Genomic DNA, 22,060 nt, shown 5'->3' on the forward strand with positions numbered 1-22,060 from the left:
CTGAGGGCTGATTTCCTCCACTTTTCCATTTGCTTTGGCTTGGTACATGTGGGTGGGTGTTTAATCTCATTTATGCCACCAGTGCTCTGCTCAGTAATTGCCCGTGGCTTGCTGGTGTCTGGTGAAATGGATCTTGCTGTGACACCCATGGAAAAGAGCAGATCCCTGGTTGGGAGGAAGGAGGGTGCTCCTGCAGGGGCTTAACTCTTTCACTTTGGAGTCTGGAAGGGTCCTAAAGCTTTCTGCAAGATGATAAAATCAAATATCCACTTATGTCTGGCAGGCTGTGCCAGTGACGCCAGCTCACCCTGGCACGGGAAGGGCTCCCAGGGGAGTTGGAGCCAAAGTCCGCCTGCTCTTGCTCTCCTAAAGGACACAAGGAAGGGATAACCAAGCTTTTGGATGTCCTGCAATGACTGTGTTGGTGTCCTGCTGCTGTTTTGGGCTCTGTCAGAACCCACCTAATCAGGCACTTTTGGAGTTGCTGTCAGATCTCCCGCAGGCAGAAGTTCAGTGATCTCAGGGAGGCAGACCAGGCCAGGCTTGGGCTCGTAGAGCATCTCCACATTCCTTTCCAACAATTTTATACCTCTGCTTTTCAGGGCCAATGGTTCACTCTGACTCACCCACTAATTTGGGCTTTTATTTTTTCATTTTACCCTTTTTACCAGACAGTGATGTGACAACAAGGCCATCTTTAAAAGCCAGGGAGAAGCCCCACATAGTTTCCCCTGCCAGGATCTTAGGATGACATGGAAGCATAACAGAGTAAGAAAATAATTTTAAACTCGGTCTTTTCCTCTTTCAATGACCTATTTTGGATACTTCTCCTGCAGCAGCCAACCCACCTTCAAGAAGAGCATTGAAGGTGTCTCAGTGCTGCTGAATTGCTGATTTCTGTGATGAAGAGACCTCTGCATTCCCAAGTGCTGATGTTATATATATTCAAACTTCAATATGCTTTGTTTTAAATGGGAAAATCACCCTTCAATCTTTTAATAACTTCTTTTCCCCAGGTCTGATTGTGTCTCTTTACAAGCAGTTGCCAGTTCCAACTCAAAAAACACCAACTCTGCTATAACTTATAGACTGCAGGGTTAAAAAACCCACAGCACCAGGCTACATCATCCAAATTTGCCACAGCAGGATCCTTCACCTATTTTCAGAAACATTTAGTTTTATTTTTTTCCTCTCCATCTGACCCTTGCAGCTCAGCATTGGTAATTAGCCCCCTGCTTCTCCCGTAGCTACTAAAAACCAGGGAAAAATAAATGTTTCCATTTGAAACCATTATTGCAAAGGCACCGCCGTGGAACACTGGAGACTCACTCCTGATGTAAGGGAGATTTTCATAAAATGACACTCAGGCATTTGGGGTTTAGCCTTCAGAATTAGGAACAGTATATTTTCTTCTCTTTTTTCTTTTTTTTTTTTTTTTTATTTTAACGAAAACTTGAGGCAGTGCCATTTCTGTGCTTCAGAGTCTGAACTCAGCTGTTAAAATCTCAGCTTGAGATGCTTTCAGCCTAAAATCCCTAACAGAAACCCCTCCAATTTGAGATAATAAAAATTACTATTAATGTAAGCAACGAAAAAGTCTTTGGGAACATCATCCCTTCTCCAATGGTACCCAAAGGAAAGGATGTTTATATGGAAGAATAGTCAAGCAATGATTTTCTTTTTTTAAATTGTTGTTGCAGGAGATCTGCAAGGCAATTTCCCATCACACGTGGTCCTAACAGTGCTTGGAGATTTTTGTAGCAGCTCCCTCCCCAAAATATCCTTCCAATTATTCCAACTGTGCCTCTCAGATCAAACTCAAAGTTTAAGGATGTGGGAAAAGGTTGGATCAGCTGCTCAGAGCTTTCTGCAGACAGATACAATTAAGCTGATATTTCACTGAATCATTAAATATCCAAATCAAACCAGAACTTACCAAAGCCTCACAGGAAGTACTGTTCCTTGTTAGCTCTGACTCTGCCACTCTGCCTCTTGTTCAATCTATGGATTCAAATTTAAATCCTATTTTCTTCCTTCTGCAAGGGACATTTTAGAACAGATGTTATTGACTGAGAGCCTAATCCTGCAATGACACTGTGGCCAACTCATCCAATTTTCTTATGAAATGTGATGGCTTTCTTTAAGCTTCAGCTGCTTGTATCAACCACTTGTTTAAGGAGCTCAGCCTTTCATTCATTCCAAGGGAATTTCTGACAGGATTGAGGGCTTGGGCTCACACTGAAGGTTTAAAAAGCCCCACATGTCCAAACATCAAAATTATTGCCTGTTTTGGGTAATAATTGTGATTTTTTAATGCTTTCATCCAGAAGTTACAGGGTGTGTTCACTGGCAGTGCAGTGCTTGCTGGATGGGGCACAACCCTGAGAGCCAAAGATGGGTGTTAATTCTTGGAGGAGACTGAAACAACAACCAGAAAATCATGATGGAGCACCTCTCCAATGAGGAAAGCCCAGGAGAATTGGATTTCGTCTGGAGAAGAGAAGCTCTGGAGTGACCTCATTGAGGACTTCCAGTGCCTGGAGAAGTGACAAGAAAGACGGAGAGAGACTATTGACAGGGGCCTGGAGTGACAGGACCCAGGGAATGGCTTCCCACAACAGAAAGTGGGTTTAGATGGGATATTGGGAAGGAATCCTTCCCTGGGAGGGTGGGCAGGCCCTGGCACAGGGTGCCCAGAGCAGCTGGGGCTGCCCCTGGATCCCTGGCAGTGCCCAGGGCCAGGCTGGACACTGGGGCTTGGGGCAGCCTGGGACAGTGGGAGGTGTCCCTGCCCATGGCAGGGGTGGGATGGGATGGACTTTGAGGTCCCTTCCCAACCCAAACAATGCCACAATTCCATAATTTTATAGTGACCACTGGCTTAGCTTGAAGACTCTGGTTCCCCCATTTCTCTCATCTGCACTTTAGATTCTCAGAGACAAATCCAGAACTAATGTTTGTGTGTTTTATTGAGTTCCCCTTTTCCTATAAAGGTTTTATTTACTCCACTCCTGTCTCGATGCCACTTTGCTTCAGAAATTCTCCTCAACTTTGACTTTTCTTGCAGCACAAAGGCAGCAGGAGAGCCCTTAAAGACATCATCAAAATCTTTATTTTCATGCCTTCCAAAGCCCCTGGAAATACAGATACTACACATCATTGTAAATAGCATTTCTCTTAATGCAATGATCTTGTTCTAATCTTCCAGTGGTGTGAATATGCTTAGAGAGGTGGATGCTAAATAAATTAAAATGAGCTAAGAGAAGATGCTTCATAACCCTAGAAATATTGCAGGCATTATTTAAAGCAGTTAATATTTTTACTGCCTCGTGAATGCTAATCTCTGAGAAATCTCAGGTACCAAATATAGTTTTAATTCTCAATTTTAGTTCTCACAAACTGGAACTGTAAATTAATTTCAACACTATAAAAAGTAATAGAGAGGTTTATTTTCTTAAGCAATCTGCCTCATTCAGCTGCAGACTGGGTCTGAATTAATGGTCCTGGCATGCTGAATACAAAATTAGCGATAATGTGAAATGCACGTAATGATAATATCTGCTGCAAGAGTTACAGTGCTGGGGTCCAAATTTTTTCTTGTTAATCTACTCCATTACTACTAAAACAAATGATACTGAGCATCCTCTCTGGCACTTGAGTGTTTTTATGAGGGCTTCTTTACAAAGAATGGCTCCTTTTGCAGGATCAGAGTAGCCCGAGCGTGCTTCATTCTTTTGGGAATGCTTTAATTGTACAATTAAGGTCCCTGTTGTATTTCCATAATCCAGTGTCAGGATAAGATAAAACTTTGGAGAAGTCACTGGATGTGACCCCAAAGTTCAGTCTGGAGAAAGAAAAGGAGTTGCTAAACTCTTCTTTTACTGAGAAAAATTGGAAGGAACAGGGATCCACAACAAAGCCACCTTGCAGCTCAAGGACAGCACCCACTTTCCCTGTCCCACAAGTTCCCTGGATTATAGACTGAGGGTTTATATGGATCTGCAGGAACATTCACAGAAATGTCAGGACAAAAGGTGAGAAGCAACCCAGAGGAATGCATGAGGGGGTTGAAAATGTGATCAGGAAAGGAAGGGAAGAGAATCAGAGGCTGTGGGAAGCACACGTGAAGAAAAAGTGGCTTCCAGTGATCCTGTTGTGCATGAGAAACCAAATAAAAACCTTTTTATTTCCTCTTTTATTTTATTCACTTTGTCTTTTATATTTCCTGCCAGTGATAGGGCACTGCCAAAGAGATTTAGTGCTTGGTTTCTCTCCCTAACAGGAGCAACTCACGAGGCTTGCTCTGTCCCTTGGCTCAGACCACGTTTATCAATGAGCTTTATGCAATCATGGGGTTTATCTCAATGCAACTCTGACAGTGTCCAGGTGGGGTTGGGGGGGTTGGACCTGTGCAGACCTGGTGGAAGGAGTGGGATCAGGAGCCCAGATCGCCCCAGGGCGAGCTCAGCCCATGGTGCCTCCACCAGGCCCAGGGTTATTTGGAAGCTCTTCCAGCCAGGCTGTGAATCGCTCCGTGCTTGTGGCATTAAACAAAACTCAAAGCAAATAGCAAAGCAAGAACAAACTTCTGCTCCAGCATTAAAGGTGAGATGCTTAACCTAAGAGTGTGAAGAGAATCCCAGAATCCCAGAATCACTGAGGCTGGAAAAGCCTTCCAGGATCATCCAGCCCAAGCTGTGCCCAATCCTTGAAGACTGAAAGCCACCTCCAGCCCTTCCTTGGGCACCTCCAGGGATGGGCACTCCAAACCTCCCTGGGCAGCCCCTGCCAAGGCCTGAGCACCCTTTCCATGGAGAAATTCCTCCTGATGTCCAACCTGAGCCTCCCCTGGCCCAGCCTGAGGCCGTTTCCCCTCGTCCCTGCTCCCTGGGAGAAGAGACTGATCCCCACCTTCTTTTATTTTTTCTTGCTGTGGGAGGAGCTGATAGCCCAGAAAAAATCCAGGGACAGTGTTGAGGAGACTGGGCTGGAGGTGGGGACAGCTGCCTGGGGCAGTGGTGGCACCTTCTGCCTAGAACACAGTGGCTTCCAAAGGGTTTTATACCTTATGTGGTGAAAATGAAATATTTGGTGCTCAGCAGTGTTTATTTTGTTTTCTTTCCTTTGGACTAACGAGGCTGAGTCAGGAAACCATGCAGGGAAAATCAGTATGCAGAGTGCAAGCATCAATTTAAATCTACAAAGTTGCAGTGGGCTATATAAAGATTTATTAATCAAAACATTTGCAAAATATTGACTGTGCACGTACGCTGTGAGGCCTGAGAGATCATCTGCAAAGCAAAGCTTGAATTAATCACTTCTCATCTGTTAATCTTTAAAGAATTAAAAAATTATGTAGCAGATATTTGCGGGTATTTTTCGAACTAATTTCATTCTCTACGTTCAAATTATTTCCACTCAACAGTTGTCGCGTAGAGGGAGGAAACAACAGCTCGGGGCAATCAGCCAAATTTTGGCTCCCAGAACAGGGGGTGTTTTGGGGGGGTTATTCCTGGATCTTTCCCACCCTGAGGGGACAAGTCCAGAGCCCAAAAATCCTGAGGGACAAAACACAACCACAGCATCACCCCAAGAGCATTTTGGTGCCTCTTTTGGCTTCAACAGCTCTGGGAAACACAGATCTGGGGAAATCTGGTTAGAAGGATTTGGCAGCACCTGTTTTCTGCAAAAATAGATGTATTACAAGGGAAAAACAGAAGGAAATGTGGTTTTTTTGGAGGAAAAAACCCTCATGTTTTAGTATCCAACCAAAGAAAAGTTCCAATTTTTCTTTTTAAAATGGTGCTTTGTTTAGACTTTAAAGTTTAGACTTTAAAAAGTCTATCTTGAGTTAGCAAAATGCAAAATATTATTCAAAACCAGTAATTAATTAATTGAAAAATTAAAGAAGGTAGTGATAGGACAAGGGGGAATGGCTTTAAATTGACAGTGGGCAGGGATAGATGGGATATTGGGAAAGAATTGTTCCCTGTGAGCGTGGGGAGGTGCTGGGATGGAATTCCCAGAGAAGCTGTGGCTGCCCCTGGATCCCTGGAACTGCCCAAGGCCAGGTTGGGAGCAGCCTGGGACAGTGGACGGTGTCCCTGCCTATGGCAGGGGTGGGATAGGATGGGCTTGAAGGTCCCTCCCAACCAAACCATTCTGGCTTTCCATAATTAAGTCAATGTTAAAATGGGAAAATTCTCTCGGCTAAAAAATGAGCAATGTTTAGGTTATTCAGAACCAGAAAACCCCCCCCAAAGCAACCCAACAAAAAAGGAAAGCTGCAAAGGACTAAACCCCAAATTTTTTGGGCACCTCCATCTTGCCAGCTCTTTAAAACCATGAAGGCACCCAAATTTCTGCCTGAAAGTCTCTGTAAACCATTGCAGCTCTTCGGTTACCAGCAAATTGCTTTAATGAAGGCCTTGCCTGGAAAAACAGGAAAATTTGAGGGTGTTTTGGTGTCCACAGACCTCAAAAGCAGAGCCATAAAAGTCCAGTCTCTCTGATTAAGGTGACTGGGACAGAGATGTCCCTGCCAGTGCCTGCCTGGCTGGGAGCAGCCCACGGATACACAGTCAGCATCCTGCCCTCTTTGAATGCTGCTGAAAGCCTTGTCAGCCGCTGGATATTGCAGTGATTAAAACCCAATGCCGTAATTTGGGCTGGGCTCTTTAATTGTATGGAATGCCCAGGTAGGTGCCAGCACAGCCCAGAGTGGCTGTGAATCAATAAATGCTGGCAGGCTTATTTTACTCCAAGTTGTGAAGTGCCACAAAGCAGCCCTGCTGTCGTCGATGGCTTTAATTTAAAAAAGAAGAATCAATTTGTAGGGCTGGCATGATGGGGAGCAACGGCCATGATTGTATTTCAGATGTGCCTTTGAGTGGCTTTATGAAGATGTTTTATAAACAAGGTTTTAAAGTGCAAGGCAAGTTGTTATTTTATGTCCTCCAACAAGCAGTAAGTGAGAGAGCCAGGGCTGTATTTATAGCAGGATGGGTTTATGGAGGAAATCTTGCAGTGGCTGGAGGAAGGAATGCACATCTCCTAATGCAGAGGGAGGATTGGGAGCTCCTGCTTGGGAATGTGGTGCCAGAGCTGAATTAGACAAATTATTCTGGGCCCTGGGCAGCAATGTCTGTGCTGTACCCTGCCTGCTAGTGCAGGAGCTCTCCTGTGATTCCCCTTCTCAGGCAGAGAGGGACAATCAGAAATGTGGTGCTGTTTTCATTACACAGCTCTCTGTTTCCTGCCCCTCAAATATACACACCCACTTGGGAGTTTGCATGTACCTGTATTTCATAGATCTGTAGGAAAGATCACTTATTTGCTAACCTTTAGTTTTATACTTTTATTCTGAATTTCCTTTTTGCTGAGTGCACTCAGCTCCCCTGTGTGGGCCAGAGTTGGAGGGGGCTGTGCCCCGCATTGCCCCAGGTGCCCAGAGCTGCATTCCTTCCTTGGGGACAGAAATTCCTCCTGAGCAGAAGCGTGGAAATGTAAATCCATAAACCCAGACTGTTCCCTGCCTTAAATCCATTGTTTGATGGAATCAACTTCATCTTTTGCCATAATTACAACAACAGAGCACAGCTCTCCTAACAGATAATTGTGATGCTTGGATGTTGGGAGAGAGGTGTGTGCATATTAAATAGGAGCAAAGGTTTATTTTATGAGTCAGACTTAAAGAGAAATTTTAAAAGCCTTGTGAAACTCAATGGTCTGGAAGAACTTTTCTATTAGAGAGTATTTCTGAACTGCAACAGTGTGGGTTTTCATGGATGTTCTCTGTAGAAGCTGTTTATTGATCTATATTAATTTTATTTTACATATTTCACCAGAAAATGCAAATATACAAACATGTAAAATATATAAAAATATAAATATAAAAAAAAAATCTATAAATATCTATTAAAAATATATAAATATAGTAATACTGATTTGTAAACTGAAAGCAGCACAGATGACATGAAATAAAAGTATTTCATCCTCTAGCCTGGGCGCTGGGATATTTGAAGGGCTGTGGGGAGGATGCAGCTCTGCACCCCAGTACTTGTTAAAAAGTGGAATTTCCTTGGCCTGGCGGAGCAATTCCACCAGGAGAGCAGCTCAGAGTGGCTGTGATTAACAGCCAAGTGCTGCAGGAGCACAGGGCTCTTCCCTCCTACTGGGAAAGCCTTGGAACAGCCAGGATCAGTGGCTGTTAGCTCCACTTTATGGCGCTGCAAAGCCACGAGGTGTTACAAGAAGCTCCAACTGCAGACAGCACCTGCCCTAAAACAGCAGGAAAAGCAACATTCCATCCTCTGGGGAGACACCTTGAGCCCTTCCTAGGAGCCCACCCAAAACCCCCAATGTCTGGGGAAGGGGACAGTGACATCAACTTTAGGAGCAGCTCTGAAAAACCCGTCCAGGCATTGAAGTGAGAAGAAGGAAGAGCAGGTTAATCCTCCTCCTCCAAATCCAAATGCCTGCCTGCCTTTTTACCATCCCAGCCTTCCAGCCTCTTGCCTGCCTAAGGCTGGGGGTTGGACTTAACTCAGGCAAGGTAATTCTAGAGGGGTTAAGCCTTGGAACTTCTTTCCTCCGCTCTGCAGCAGTGATTGTCTGCTACTTTTCTCTGCTGGAAGCAGGAATACAAAAAAAAAGCACTTCTGGCTCAGCAAGTGGATGATTTTTATCAGCTCATTTTAGTCAATAAAGAAAGAAGTCAATCACTGCTGGAAAATAGCACTTTCCAGTGCTGTATAAACCTGGCCAGTAGAATTGCAGAATAAATCAATAACTGCATTAATCAATACGATGTAAACTGCTGATCTCTGTGGATAAATTGTACTGGTGTAAGAAGGCTTTCAAATAAATTCCAAACCCACTCAAACTGCACAGGCTTTAAATCTACTGAGGGCACTGGGATCCGGGCAAGGGTTGTGCTGTTTCTCTTTAAAATCTCTGGGATAGCAGGGCTGCAGAGTAATGTAATTAAACATGGTCGCAGTGCTCCCACAGACTACTGCAGTGAGAGCTCCAGAAAAGATCCCTTCACTCAAATTTGCCACAAAAAAGGGATTTCAGGGTCAATAGGGTGCTGAGGCCCTGGCACAGGGTGCCCAGAGCAGCTGTGGCTGCCCCCGGATCCCTGGCAGTGCCCAAGGCCAGGCTGGACATTGGGGCTTGGAGCAGCCTGGGGTAGTGTAAGGTGCCAGGGCCATGGCAGGGGTGGCACTGGATGAGCTTTAAGGTCCCTCCCAACTGAACCCATTCCATGATTTCCATGATTCCTATTTCTGTGATTCTGAGAACAGGAAGGGGTGCACAGAGAAGGGAAGGCTCCTCTGCCACCACCTTATTTTACAGTCCCAAGAGCTGCAGGAGGTTTGGCCTCCATTTTCTGTAAAGCCCCACATTCAAGCATCTCAATTTTTATTTTACCTCTTTCCATGACAGTAACCCAGTGCAAGGCTACTGGCAGGGCCTAGGGATGGTTTATAAGGGAAAAATGGGATTAGGACTGAGGAGATGGGACCCAGGGAGCAGCAGAGGGGTTGGGGCAGAGGGGTGTGGCTGGGAATGTGGCTGGAAAAGCAGCACAAGGAGACAAGCAGGTACATAAATGAGGAAAGCTTCTGTTGGACACTTCACTGAAGGTGATCGGGAAAAAACAATTTTTAGGAGGTGATGGCCAAAGCGCAACAATTCTACCTATCTTATTGAACACACCTTACAAAAAACTTCTGCCCTTCTGGGATGCCTTAGCACTTCAGGATTATTCCAGCTCATTCCATAAAGATGACAAACATTTGTAGCTGGTTTTCAGTACTGAAATATATTGGTGTCTAGAAAATAGGCCAGGTAAAGAAACAATGCACAGCAGTATGATTAATATGACATTTTAATTGCTACCTCAGACATATTTTCAAGTAGTAAGTGCTAGGAACTGACAAAAGAAGTTCCTAATAAAAAAGCCTGGGTGATTTGAGCTATTTAGAGGCCCTCATTGTACCGTGCTGTCAAAATGTCCAACTGACCTTTCCTCATGGTAAATTTTTTCAAGGAAGATTTTATACAGGCTATTTTAATAGTGCTGATTCCCCACCCTCTCCCCCAGTTTTGGGATTAGATAATGGCCAGAGAGCGAGAAATGTCAAATCCTTACCTAGACTCTGGATTTGGCCGGGGGCACTCTGTGTGAAGTCTGTGGAACCTTATTTAAATTTTTAGGTGGATATTTCTGAATGCATCATTTGCCATTATTTTACATTTTCAGATGGGAGCAATTCTGGAGGTGTTGTCCCTTCCATAAATTCAGTCAGGAGCAGAAGGAGCATATGGAAAATAACTCAGCTCAGTGGAGGGAGGCTGGGCCACTCCTTGGCAGGAATAATGCACGGACAGCGGGGAGGGTCCTGCCCTACCTGCACCGGGGAGAGCTCATCATCCTTGTGGGAATAGCCCAGCAGTCCTCTGTGACTGCCACCAGCCCTCAATCTGCTCCATCCTAAGGCCAAAACATCCCTGGCAGTGCCCAAGGCCAGGTTGGACAGGGCTTGGAGCAGCCTGGGACAGTGGGAGGTGTCCCTGCCCGTGGCAAGGGTGGCACTGGGTGACCTTAATGTGCCTTCCAACCCAAACTGTTCCAGGATTCTGCTCTTCCATGACATTGTGGCTACACCTACAGAGGCGCTTGAAACCTCATTTTTAGGAGCACTGAGATGTAGCAGCCCTTGGGCACATCCAGGGCAAATTTGGGGGATGATATCTTGGAAATATCAGTGCTGGAGGGGAAGAAACACATTGGTTTATTCAAGTTCGGATGTCTTTTGTGTTCCCTGAGCAGACAGAAATCCATGGAGGGGGTCCAGAGGGAGCCAGGATCCCCTGACACCGCCCACAACACCCCAGTGAGTCCCCAAACCTCCGTGAGCAGGTTAATCCCCTCCTCCACAGGGGCCCTGCAAATCACTGGGGGAAATTCTCTGCGACTGAGGCACAGGCAGATATTAATAAAATCTTTTTTGCACATTTACAACACATTTGTTCGTGAGTGTGATTTAGAGCTCGGTGTCAAGGCGTCACCAGGGCTGCATTCCAACGACCCAGAGAAAACAGGGAGTTTCTGCACTCCAGGATAATGTTGATTTAGGGGCTGGTACAATAACACACATGGGCTCTTTTATTTCATTTCTTGGCATTCCTATTCAAAAATTGCCCTATAAAGAAGGGAGAAGACGTTAAATAAAGTTTAAATGCTCGTAAATCACAAAGAAACATTGTGCTTGGAGTGAGCGGAAACATTTGGAGAGGCTCAAAATTGCTTTTTTCATGGAGAAATATTTTGTTGATGTGTTAAATTCAAAATGAAAATCCCTGACTGTGAGTCTCTTTCATGTTTTGGTACTTTGCTTAGGTTATCAAAAGAAAATAGGTATTATTTTTCCAGCTATCTGAAAACTTTGGCTGGTCTGTGATTTTCTCTAAAATCTGCTAAGACTGGGCCCAAAATTCCCTTTACTGGGCACCTTTAAATGGGGTTTTTAATTCAGGTTCTTGGCTGTTAAAAATCAGGAGCACTGCAGAGTTTTTCTGTTGTTTTCATTTCAACTTCTGGTTTTAGGGGATTTATGCTGTTCCTATTTCCAAGGGTTTTCCTGCAACTCTGAGTGACAAAACTCTTTTTTGACCCTTTCTCTTTTCTTTTTAATGAAAGCTGCCAGCCATGTGAACTCTTTCCATTTCAGTATCAGCTGCTTTAATAACATTTTCACATGAAAAGAGCTGGACTTCCAGTGCTTTGGGCAGCTCAGACTCAATTCGTCCTGGTGAAACACCAAAAAAAGGACTGGGGAGCTGAAGGAGAGAAAATGAACCTGCACAAGTTCTGCACAAGTGATTTAGGGAGGATGGGAGGAGCTGCATTTAAAGTTTTTCTCCTTGAGGCTGCTTAGTTCTGCTCCTGAGGCAGAATATTCACCCTGGAAGCTCCATCTCCGAGGGAGCTGAGCAAGGGAACAGATTCACTGATATTCCTGGGATTCCTCAGTTGTCCCTTTTTTGGAAAGGGCTGATCCCATGGGAGTGGCAAGATGGAGAAATGCCGAGGTTAAAGAGCCTGATTTGGATCTTCTACAGTGAGAAAAGAGCATCGGTGCTGCACAGAAATGAGAAGAAATCTGCAGAAGTGATTCATTGCTTTCTTCCACCGCAAAGAAAAATGTTTTTACTTCATTAAGGTATTATCAGGATTTTTAATAGCACATTCACTTGTTTCTAAAGCATTCTGCTCTTTTGAAAGCTGTGTTAAACCTCTTCCTAATAACTCCTGTGATTAGGAACTTTGTAGAAATCCCAGAGGACAGACTTCTAATAGTGGCATTTTATTTCCAGAGCCTCCCTGTAATTAAGCATCTCTCAGACCTTCTATTGAGCTCCAACTGCTCTGCAGAAAATCCCTTTTTGCTGGAACGAAAAGATGTTTTGGGTAAACTTAGCAAAGAATTCCATTTATGTTACGAAGTACAAGAATTTTAAGTTCAGTTTAATGAAGGTAAATAAAAAGTACCCATTGCTTAATGGACACAAGAAGGTCTGGGAGTGACCAGAGGTGCTGCTGGAGACCTGCTGGGAAGGGATGATGCAAAAAGCTCTTTCAAAACCAAATAGGGGTGACCTCTATAAAATATTTTATTGAATTCAGTGTGGCGGTTATTGAACATTGCCAGCTGTAAGTGATCTTTAATGTCTCTTCCAGCCCAAACCATTCCATGATCCTGGGAGGTGATACTTGCTTGGACATCATTCTCTACCATGGGGCTTTGCAATGATTTTGTCATTTTGGAGTTTATTTTCTGCCAGCCCAGCCCGTGGGCTCTGTGAGGAATCAGAGAATCAGAGCAAGGTTTGGTTTGGGCAGGACCTTGAGGAGGGACCAAAGCTTTGGAGCTTCCTCTCTGAATCCATATTCCCGTGGATAACAGACACGGTGAATGTGTTCTTTGAAGGATTTTCATGCACACATGAGCTTCTTTTACTCGTTCATGTGCTGACACATCCTCACCCCCATTCCAACAGTCCTCCTTTTAAAAATATTTGGGGTATTTGGTTATCTATGTAGTGAAAAATGTTTACAAAGAAGATACAACATGGATCTGACAGTGGAGAAAAGAAAATAAACTTCAGAGCAAAGAGAGAAGGAAGAAAAGATTTCCCAGTTATGACATCAGGCAAGAAACACCTTTTATCAGCTGCAGTTCAAGCTGGCAGGAGCGTGGCTTCAAGTGTTGAGCTTCATCTCCTGACTTGAAAGCCAAACTCTGGTGTTTAATTTGTCATTCTGGGGACTCAGGAGACTGCAGGGCTTAATTAGCTGCTTTTATTTATATTTCAAGATGATGAAAATCAATGTTCTTCTCATTTACCTTCACACCCAACCCAAAGATGAATCTTCACTTTCAAGCCACAGCAAAGAATAACGAAATCAGGAGAGACCAGCTGATCCTGCTTAATGACAGATTTATTTCAATCTCCCTTAAGATATTCAGCTCCTCTGCAAGTTTTTTTGATCAGAACAGTCCTTGCATGGAAAAGTCCTTTGAGAATAGGCAAAATATCTGATGGTGTAAAAGGTGCTGCTTTTTCAGCTCTGGTTCAAGGCCTGCTGATGTCATTGAAAGTTTTTCCATGGAATTCCAGGAGTCTGTAGGACTCCTTTTATTTAAATTCCCCTTTTTCTGCAGAAAATAGCACAGGGCACTTCAAATAATGCATTTTATGACACCTCCTCTAATACAGACAAGTGCAAAAAGTAAACAAATAGCTTTTATTTAATTGAAAGTGAGGTTTCTTTTAACAGGTTACATTGAAGAACACAAGATAAATAATATCCACATCACAAGAGTTTTAAGTCTCTTCTTCCCTCGGTGGTATCAGCTTAGCACAGGTTGACATTCCGTTAAACTGCTGTTCCAATAACAACTCCTTGGAAAAACATTGAGACCACCCACGTGCCAATCCCAAATTAGGTTTGGCACTGCTCCATTTAATTAATGCATGTTGATTTGATTTATCCTTTCATTTCCAAGCCTGGTTTTAAAAATTCATGGAATATTGATACCTAATATTTTCTTAATGATAGACCACTTCTACCTCCCTCCCCCTCCCCAGTGTTGTTCTTTAGCAGGAATGGTGGTTATGGTGAGGAATTAAGATAAAATCTACATTTTTTATTTTTAAAAGTCCACAGCTGAGTATTGCTTGAACCAGCAAGGGAAAGAACTCAACAGCAGGATCCCAGATGTCAATGCATGATTTATCCTTTGGGATAATTTTACTGCTCCAGAGCTTAAACCTGTAAAAGTATAAACAGACAGAGGTAGATCTGTGTCAAAAATTAGTTTTTCTTTGCATTTTAGCTTAACAGCAATCTCTGTTCTATTTTCAAAATGAAACATTATCCACAAATGTTATTTCCATTTATTTGTTTATTAAGTTGCAGTGGCCATTCCATGGAGTAGGGTTTTGGATCAGCTCCCCACCCTTCCTGTGACCATCCTCTTTGAGAGGATTTTGACTATTTGGTTGCAAAACTATTATAAATTTATATATTTTAATATATTTATGTTATAAAAATGCTCCCTTTCCCATGAATAATAAGTTATTTATGAAAGCAGAGGCTGCACCCTGGACCACCCCACCCCAGCCATGGGTCAGGGCTGAGCCTCTCTGTCCCAGCAGCAGCTCCAGGGCAGATTTAGGTCCATGTTATGTGTGAGTTTTTTGACTTTCACAAGAAATCTGCTTCCTCTGTCCTTCCTTGAGCTCTGCAGGCCGGGGCAGTGGAGACCTGCACTAAAAACAAGGTGTGGAGCAAAATCTTCTTTAATGAATGTGAGAATATCGGGGACGAACTTATGGGAGCCAGCACCAAAAAGCACCAGGAGGGAGGATACCTATGGCAAGGGAAAGGCTGGGAATCTGTTGTGCTTAGAGGCACAGATTTCTTCTTATGCAACAGCATTCAGAGGGGAAAAAAATCTCTCACTTACTCGATATTTTTGGAATCCTAATTTCCTCACTGCTGCTGCCATCGCCACCATCACTGACGGTTCTTATCTCGATGAGATAATCTTCCTCGAACGGGACCAGGAGTTCAGCTGAAGTGTTGTTTGTCTCCAGGATATGGGCTTTGCTGTGCCTGTTCTGTCTGTACAGAATCTAAGCAGAAGGGGATTGGGAAACAAGAGTTATTTCATTTAGTTTTAAGTTTTAATGGATTTTTTGGGGGGCTGAGAGATTCTTCTGTTGCGTCCCAAAGTTTTCTGAGCACTCTCAGCATCCTGCAGGGGATTAGAAGCAATTTAAAACAGGGGAATAAATTCTGTAGGATTTTGGTGTGGGTACCACAGCAGGTGGTTTCCTAGGACCCAAGAATAATCAAAGAATCCTGAACTGCAACCGAACTTTAAAATATATTTTTATTTCCTCTAGAAGGAGATTTATGGGAGTGATTTTTAGTTCATTCACATAGATCTTTGTGTGAGTATCTTCCAGTCTCCGTTCTAAAGGTACATTTATGAATTGACAGAGAGTGAGAATGTTTAAATGTGGTTTATGACTGTCTTTAATGCTTAAAAAGCTATTCTCTACTTCTTCTATATATGTGAAACTCCTTCCCTGGAGATGTGAAAGCAAGATGTGTAAGTAAGATTACAAGGGGACAAGAAAAATCCAGGTTTGGGGACAGAGAGTCCCTGTGTTGGGATAATGAAGTCCTACTCTGAAGGAATATTTGCATAAACATCAGCCAAACATCCCAATAAATCCAGAAAACTCACCATTTTCCAGGTAACGAACACCTGCCTTTCTTCAATCTCTGTTTGCACCTCTATTGAAACCAAGATATCTGATTACTGAGGTAAAGAAATCACTTACTTTGTAGCCCAGCACCTCCGATTCATTCTCCATTGTTTTCACATGCTCCCAGTTCAGACAGATTTTGGAATTTGTCAGCTTCCAGGCAATATTTGCTGGAGGTTGACTTGGTGCTTTAAAAAAAGAAAAGATGATGATAATAATGAGATACAATTGAATATTAATTTTCATGGAGTAGCTGAAAGAGCTGCTGATATGGGAGTAGCAAACGCTTGGGTGATTCAAACCTAAAAGAGTAAAAAACCATTTTCCAGTCCGTCATTGCTCTGGTGTTAGTCAGAATAAAGATCTATTCATAGCACAGACCCTCTTGCTGTGAGACTTCATTTGCAAAATTAGGCACAGCCTGACACTGTCTGACAGTTCAAGTTATATTTGAGAGATTTTGTGGAAGGAAAATGTTGTTCCTCTCTGTATTTCCATGTCCTAGAGGATGTTTTGCTGTCTGGATCTCAGAAAAAGCTCAATCCGAGAGCAAACTACAGAAGCCACGATTTCCATCAGCCAGGACAGGTTACAAAGAGCTGCACATGAAAGTCTCCATGTGATGCACCATGAAACATTGTAGGATTTTAGAAATTCTCAGCACAATAGGCTGAGAGCAGCTTTTTCAAAGGCTTTTTATGCCTAAGTGCGAGGACTTTGAAAATTTGCCTACAAGTGACTGGAATCGAATCCCGTGTGAACATGTGAGGGTGGAACTGTGCCTTTGAACTGGAGCTCAGATTTAGGCCAGCACATTCTCTCCTGTTCCATGGCACGTCCTCCCAAGCCCTGCTGGGTGGTGGCACAGGAAAGAAGGATTGGAACAGAAGTAAAAAAAAGAGGAGAGATTTGGAGAAACACATTCCAGCCTGGACTTTAAATTGCTTAACTCTGGGATCCTTCTCTTCCCCCCTCTATGTTGGTGATTAATGGATGTCACTTGGAAGGAACAGTTGATTTGGTGACAATTCCTTTCATTTCCCACAGAGATAAAACAAATTGATGGGCCCTGCTGTTTCATATCCATCTGCCTCATGACTTTGGAGAAGTTGAATCCATCCCACTGGTAGGGATTGAGGTGTTGAAGGAGCTCCCAGGTGAATATCCAGGGATGTCCTTCCATCAGCCACACTGTCAGTGTTGGAAAGGATTCATTTCATTATGAAGACATTTATCAACTCTCACATACATCAAACTGGAAATTTATTTAAATATGGCTTGAAAGCTCTTTGTTGCTTTCAGGAAATATTTTATATAAGGAATTGGATAACAAAACAGTCACAAGAGGCAAAGGATGTCAAATACTTCATTGGCTGTGCACTCTGAAGAGGTTTGAAATCACTCAGAAATGGGTGAATTACTGCCTTGTCCATAACTTTTTGAGATAGAAACTTAAAGCCATCTTCACTCATGATCTTGGGGATGAAAAAACACCACAGGAGGATCTGTAAAACAAAATTATCTGGGTTTTTTTTTTCAACCAAAAACTGGAATGAGTGGCAACAGCACTTTCCCAAATCCATAGGAATATCTGCAAGCAAAAATAAAGAGTTCCAGGTCTAAGACTGGCAGATTATTTCCTCAATTAATTTCTTGTAATCAACACTGTCAAGAAAAACAGAAATCCCAAATATCTGCTTAAGTTTGTTGAGATGCTGATGTTATTGTCATGGCTTAGGTAACACCTGGCTTTGTTGCTGTACTGAGCTGAGGTTTATCCATGCAAGTATTTCTAATATCTATCTGTAATATTGATGGATTCCATGTGTATATGTATTTATTTGTAAGGGAAAAAGAAGAGGAAAAGGAAAAGGAAAAAGAAGAGGAAAAGCAAAAGGAAAAGGAAAAGGCAAGAAAGAAAGAAAAAAGGAAAAGGAAAAGGAAAAGGAAAAGGAAAAGGAAAAGGAAAAGGAAAAGGAAAAGGAAAAGGAAAAGGGAGGAAACGGAAGAGGGAAGGGAAGTGGAAGAGGAAACAGGAAGGGGAAATAGGAAGGGGAAGGGGAAATGGAAGATGAAATGGAAGAGGAAGAGGACGGGGAAAACAAATTCCTAAAATCCATGCCATGTAGTTAAAGAAGCAAAAGAGAACTCCTCATGGAGCCATGTCCATGGTTTGAGGACATCAATTCCACCTCCCTAAGTACTTTTAACTTAAACCAGGATGCCACCTTAGACCTTACATGGATCTTAGAGAAGCACATTTCAATCAGAATTGCACCTCTTTGGCAGAAGGACCATTTCAGCTCTGCTGAGTCCCTGCAATAATGGGATGAGCAGGACACTGCAGGAATGCTGGATGCTGAGCAGGAAGACAGAGCTATTACTTTGGAACTCCATCTCCTGCTCCAGATGCACATTGTTTATATTCTCTTGACATATTATCTCTTCTCATATTGCAAGTGCTTGCATCTTCCACAGACAGAGCTTGAAATTTTAATCTATATATTTAAATATTAAAAAGGTTATTTTGACTTTAATTTTTAAATGAGCCATTAGCACAACCCTGAATTTGACAGAAGATAAAGCTGATGTAAAACAAAAGCAAATTTATTCCTTCTATGTTTTGTCATTTGACTGCCATGTCTTTAACTTGTCTTTCATACAGATGTACATAGGAATAGAGGGAAAAATTCCCAGAGATGAATTTCTTTTCCATTGTAAAATGGACTGTGAGAAAAGTCACAGAATGATAGAATGGTTTGGGTTGGAAAAGCACTTGAATTTCATTTCACTCAACCCCCTGCCATGGTCACGGACACCTTCCACTGCCCCAAGTTTCTCCAAGCCCCGCCCAACCTGGTCTTGGACACTTGCAGGGATGGGTCCTGTTTGAGCCCTTCAGAAATATATTTTCTGGCTTTATTTTTGATTGTTTTATTTACATTAAATATTGGTTTTGTGGCAATTAAAAGTCAATTCATTCTACCAGTTGTTCCTATCTTGCACTTGGAGCAATGGTATGGAACAGCACAGAGACAAGAGGAAAACTGGTGAAACTTGGGAGAAATATTCCCCTTTTATTGTAAAGTGGTGATCAGTAATTTACTGGGAAAATATAGTCCAAGGAAACAAAACAGCAGAGGGCTTTACTTTTAGTATTAAATAAAAAAATTAATGACTAAATTGCAATGATATCAATTCATCCCTTATTCTGCCCTCCACAGTGCAAAGTTTAGAGGTCTCAAAACCCCTCTGTATTTGGTGCATTCAGCAGTTTTCTTTAAAACCCCCAAACCAACACATCTTCACTCCAAAATCTCTTGTTTGACCTGTGGAACATCCTTCCTTTATTGACTCTCTATCTCCCTGAAATCCCCTGAAAGCAAGGGGGCTGCTATTCCAAGGAAAACAGAAATCCTTCCTCGTGGGCACTGATTTGGGACAAGAGGAAACTTCTTAGCCTCAGATTTTGTTTTGTGATTTATGAAGCAATTTAGGATTTCGGTTTCTTTGCTGTTGAAGCGTTTGGCAGCGATGAGTCACAGTGAGCTGGAATGTGCCTGTCCCAGGTGGGAATATGGGACACTTGTTGTACCAAATCCAGTACTCACGGGATTTTTTGGTGGTGACGTTCACCGGGGTGCTGGAGGGCCCTGTCCCCGCAGTGTTGTAGGCTCGGACTGTTGCAAAATACACCGTGTTAGCTCTCAGTCCCGTGATGTTTTTGGCTGTCACATTCCCACTGACTCTGACCTTCCCAGCTGTGCTTTCCTTGGGATCATCTGTCCAGTATAAAACCTGAAAAGCGAGGACAAGGAACAGGCAATTCATTGTTTTCCAGCAATTAGAGGCTTGGCTGGGAAGCAGACATGCTGACAAGGAAGATTTCGAGGAATACAGGATTTTTTGTACTCCAATCTAGCAGGATGTAAACCCAGGCATGAATATTTATAGGGAAGCAATAACATTTCAGAGACTGAATCCCAATTAAGGAACTAAATGAAATCCTTAAATTTACAGATGTCCAGAAGGAAACCTTTGATAAGGTGAGAAATGATAAAAGCTTTGTTGGTTTTATGGTTGAACACAAGGAAAGAAAACCTTAAGAGATATAAAAGAACATTTATCTCAATCATCTAAGAGGTTTTTAATTATTTTGTGTCCTGGCTGTAGTTTTGATACAGTGACACATATTTAGACCTATTTTTTTTTTTCAGTGCATAATTGATTTAGGAGGGTTTGTGGACTGTACATGACTCTTATTAACTTCATTTATACATTGCAATGATAGGACAGAATTTAAAGTTTTATTGACTTTTTTCCTCTTATCTACAAATTAAAAAAAAAAAAAAAAGAAAGAAGAAGAAAAAAGAAATTGCTTCGCTGTGCAAGTAAAATACCCAAGAATCATATCTGACATTGCTTAAACATAAAATCACAGAATCATTTAGGTTGGAAAAGATCTTTAAGATCATCAAGTCCAACCATTAACTCAGCACCGCCAAGTCCAGCACTAAACCATGTCCCCAAGTGCCACATCCACACAACTTTTAAATCCCTCCAGGGATGGGCATGCCACCACTGCCCTCTTCAAAAGTTTGAGTTAATGGTTGGATTTGATGTTGTTAAAGATCTTTTCCAACCTAAATGATTTTATGATTCTAAGAGGAGGGAGAAGTTAAAAGCCTTTCAGTGCACCACAGCACAAGCTCTGGGTAGCACTGGAGGACATTTATTGTGCCCTGTCCTTTAAGAAGTGCCACGTGTGCCTGTCCCCAAATCTGAGCACAAAAAGTCTGGGACAGAGCTGCGGTTCTAGGCTGTAAATCTGCCTGATCATCTCCGGTGAGATGTTGTTAATGAGAGTCAGGGGAAGAGCTCCACGCTCTGTTGACTTGGAAGCAACTGTTTGTTGATTGGGAGGAGGAGCAACAGGATTTTGGACAGGAAAGGGACACCTTCAAGGTGTAAGAGCCCCATATCCAGTAGGCTAGCCCCTCACCCCATAGCCCAGCCCCTCACCTCGTAGCCCAGCACCCTGCCCGTGTGCCGGTTCCAGGGGATGGGCAGCCAGGACACCTCCACGGCCGCCGCCGACACGCTCAGCGCCGAGGCTCCCGCCGGGGCCATCTGCGGCTCTGGGACACAGGAAAACACAGCTGCTGGGACATGGCTGTGGTCACAGAGACAGTGCAAGGGGAGGAGATGCTGGGGGGAGCAGCAGGAAGAGCCCCTGCTGTAACCATGAGCTTTACTCTCCACTTCTGGTGGAACTTCAGCAAAACCTTTCAAAATTGATCATTTCCTGTCTTCTAGGGCAGATTTTTAGAGACTGGCTGCACTGAGTGGTCTGAAAATCCAAACCCTCTGAGAGCTACACCTTCGAGTGTCTCCCAGTTTTCCCAACACACTCAGCAGGAGCACCTTGAGGACAAATTAGTTGAAACAGGCCCTCTACTGAAAATCATTCTGAAAATCCACCCCTTGTCACTTTTACTTCAGCTTCCCACCCCCTGCCTCATGTCTGTTATAAATACTCAATGAGCAGGTTTGAGCAGGGTCCTTAATACCCCTGTGAGGTCTGCCTGATCATATCTGGGACCTGTTGCTGCTGCACACCCATTACTACTAAGAGTAACTTGTGTTACCATCCTCTCCCGAGTAGACAATGGAAATGGAGCTCAGGGTCCCTTCTCCCTCGTTGTTGTAGACACCAACTTTCACCTCGAAAGGAGAGAGGGGTGTGATACTCTCATTCCTATAAACGTATTTGCTGGATTCCACCGAGGCCACCACAGCTTTGGTCCAGGTTGTCGAGCCAAGGGGACGGAGCATGACGATGTAGCCAAAACCTTCCCCATTTTGGAGTTCTTCTGACACTGGCTGTGGTGACAAGGCAGTCAACAAAGATTTGCATGTATCCACTGTTTTAACTGAATCTTCATTCCCTGACTATATTTTAGTGGTATTGATTTAGTTGGCTGTGCCTTGGAGAAGATAATAATGTTTGCCCCATCTGTCAATGTAATACTGAAATAAAAATCAAAACAATAAATCTATTGGGGCAATCAATTTAGAAACAAAAGATCTGATGAGCTCCATTAAAGTTGTGTCTTTCAAGCATGAAGTTTGCAAAATTAAAAAGTATTTCACTCAGTACAAGTTGTAGCTTGTAGATTTTTTTTCCCCCAAAGGGGCATAGGAA

The 22,060-nt window shown here is 43.1% G+C and overlaps 1 protein-coding gene across 4 annotated transcripts in view; it reads right to left on the reverse strand.

Annotated features, from left to right (window-relative positions):
• Window positions 1–13,805: 13,805 nt before the first annotated feature.
• Window positions 13,806–22,060, reverse strand: part of CNTN6 (contactin 6) — a 128,813-nt gene continuing 120,558 nt past the window's right edge. For all 4 annotated transcript variants that reach the window (XM_048315699.1, XM_048315698.1, XM_048315696.1 and 1 more), the window contains 6 exons: window positions 21,504–21,738; window positions 20,878–20,993; window positions 19,467–19,653; window positions 15,931–16,043; window positions 15,045–15,213; window positions 13,806–14,347 (listed from right to left, as the gene is read on the reverse strand). In XM_048315699.1, the coding sequence (XP_048171656.1) occupies window positions 14,229–14,347; window positions 15,045–15,213; window positions 15,931–16,043; window positions 19,467–19,653; window positions 20,878–20,993; window positions 21,504–21,738 (939 nt within the window). In that variant the 3' untranslated portion in view covers window positions 13,806–14,228. The remainder of the gene's footprint in view (window positions 14,348–15,044; window positions 15,214–15,930; window positions 16,044–19,466; window positions 19,654–20,877; window positions 20,994–21,503; window positions 21,739–22,060) is intronic.

Source organism: Corvus hawaiiensis, chromosome 11 (assembly GCF_020740725.1).
Source record: "Corvus hawaiiensis isolate bCorHaw1 chromosome 11, bCorHaw1.pri.cur, whole genome shotgun sequence".
In the NCBI taxonomy this organism is placed as follows: Eukaryota; Metazoa; Chordata; class Aves; order Passeriformes; family Corvidae; genus Corvus; species Corvus hawaiiensis.